This window comes from Pygoscelis adeliae, unplaced genomic scaffold, assembly GCF_000699105.1.
Source record: "Pygoscelis adeliae isolate BGI_AS28 unplaced genomic scaffold, ASM69910v1 Scaffold445, whole genome shotgun sequence".
Taxonomy (NCBI): Eukaryota; Metazoa; Chordata; class Aves; order Sphenisciformes; family Spheniscidae; genus Pygoscelis; species Pygoscelis adeliae.
In genome coordinates, this window is record NW_008824894.1 from 921,258 (window position 1) to 922,676 (window position 1,419).

Consider the following 1,419-nt stretch of genomic DNA (forward strand, 5'->3'; position numbering starts at 1 on the left):
TCCCTCGCTCAGAGGCGATGATGCAGAAACCACCCGAGCCTTGCCAGGAGCGAGGGTCCCAAGAAAGCCCCCCCCCTGGGGCAAGTTACACCGACTAGGGCAGCCCCCACGCAGTGACATTTCTGCCAGCTGTGGAGGCCAGATCTCTCCCAAGGGTGCACGTCTGGAAAATGGTGTTAGTATAGAACAGGACGGCGCTGCTCAGGCAAGGATGCCAACCAGCTTCTTCCCGCACAGTCAACACCAGCCACCCCCCACTGCTGCTACCTCCTGTGGAGCTGCCAGAGCACTGAGGCCGGGGAGGCTGAATGCGGCCCAGTGCCGCCCTCCGAGCACCTCTCAGGTGCCTGGGGCCAGTGCTGACACCCCGTCCCTCTCCCTCCGCAGGGAGAAGGGAGCAGCTCCATCTCCAGCACCACAGGGATCTGGCCCAATCTAAGCACAAGGAAAATCCGGCCTTGGATATGGACCCACGAGCTCTGGCAACACTGATGAGTCCCAAGCACTAGCAACCCAGGTACAAATTAAGCCCTCCCACAAGGGAGCAAGGAACAGCCACTGTGACCTGCCCAGCAGTCAGCTGCACGAAGGGTGTTGAACTGGGGTTGCCCGTCTGTCCCGAGGCACAAGGACAGAACCAACTCTCCTTCCTTCTGCCCCTGGCCCGCCCCAGCAACTGTGGACCCTTGGTGCACAGAAGGGAGCGGAGAACTAGCGCTGCCTCTACCGACAACACAGCCCCTCTGCTCTGCCCTGCCAGGCACCAGAGCCCAGGGAGCCCACATACTCAACGCACCAGGGGCAGAGATGGAAGGAGAACGGGAGATCTGTGAGCCCAGCATGAAGTGGGGAAGGACAGCTTGAGGCCAGAGAAAGCTATGAGTGAGGGGCTCGAATCCTTTGCAACAGGCTCTGGGCATCCTCAGTGAGCCCCTGAGCATCTTTGATTTCAGGTAGCTTCAGAGCCAGCCCCAAAGCTGACTGGCTCTCCCGCGGGCTTTTGGGAGTACAGACCAGAGGAGGAAATCAACACAAAATCTCAAATTAAATCTGCATGAGGACCTTAGGAGACCAGCGATCCACAGGGAGGACCCGCCTTAGGACTTCTTTGCATCCTGTGTGTTCCTCCTCTTCAGATCACCCAGGTCGACAGGTTTAAACGCTGCAGGGATGACAGGAGAGACTTTGGCGGCAGAGGCCGCGGCGCAGCCCTCTCCCAGCCCGTGCAGCATCCCTGGGGCTGGCCATCCCCTCCGGCAGGAGCTGGGGGAGGGTGCCCCCCGCCCCCCTCACCTTTGAGGCTAGGGTTCGGCATCTTCTCCACGTACTCCTCGACCAGGCCGCGCTCGGAGCCCATCTGGCTGCGCAGGTCACGCTCCACACACTGCCAGGCTACGGGGACACGCGGGTGAGGGGGCC

The 1,419-nt window shown here is 61.2% G+C and overlaps 1 protein-coding gene across 1 annotated transcript in view; it reads right to left on the bottom strand.

Moving 5' to 3' along the window:
- Positions 1 to 21: 21 nt before the first annotated feature.
- The window catches only part of FAM195B (family with sequence similarity 195, member B), a 2,501-nt gene continuing 1,103 nt past the window's right edge, over positions 22 to 1,419 (bottom strand). The window contains exons 2-3 of the mRNA XM_009324599.1: positions 1,294 to 1,392; positions 22 to 1,162 (exon numbers count right to left, since the gene is read on the bottom strand). Coding sequence (XP_009322874.1) covers positions 1,098 to 1,162; positions 1,294 to 1,392 — 164 coding nt within the window. The 3' untranslated portion in view covers positions 22 to 1,097. The remainder of the gene's footprint in view (positions 1,163 to 1,293; positions 1,393 to 1,419) is intronic.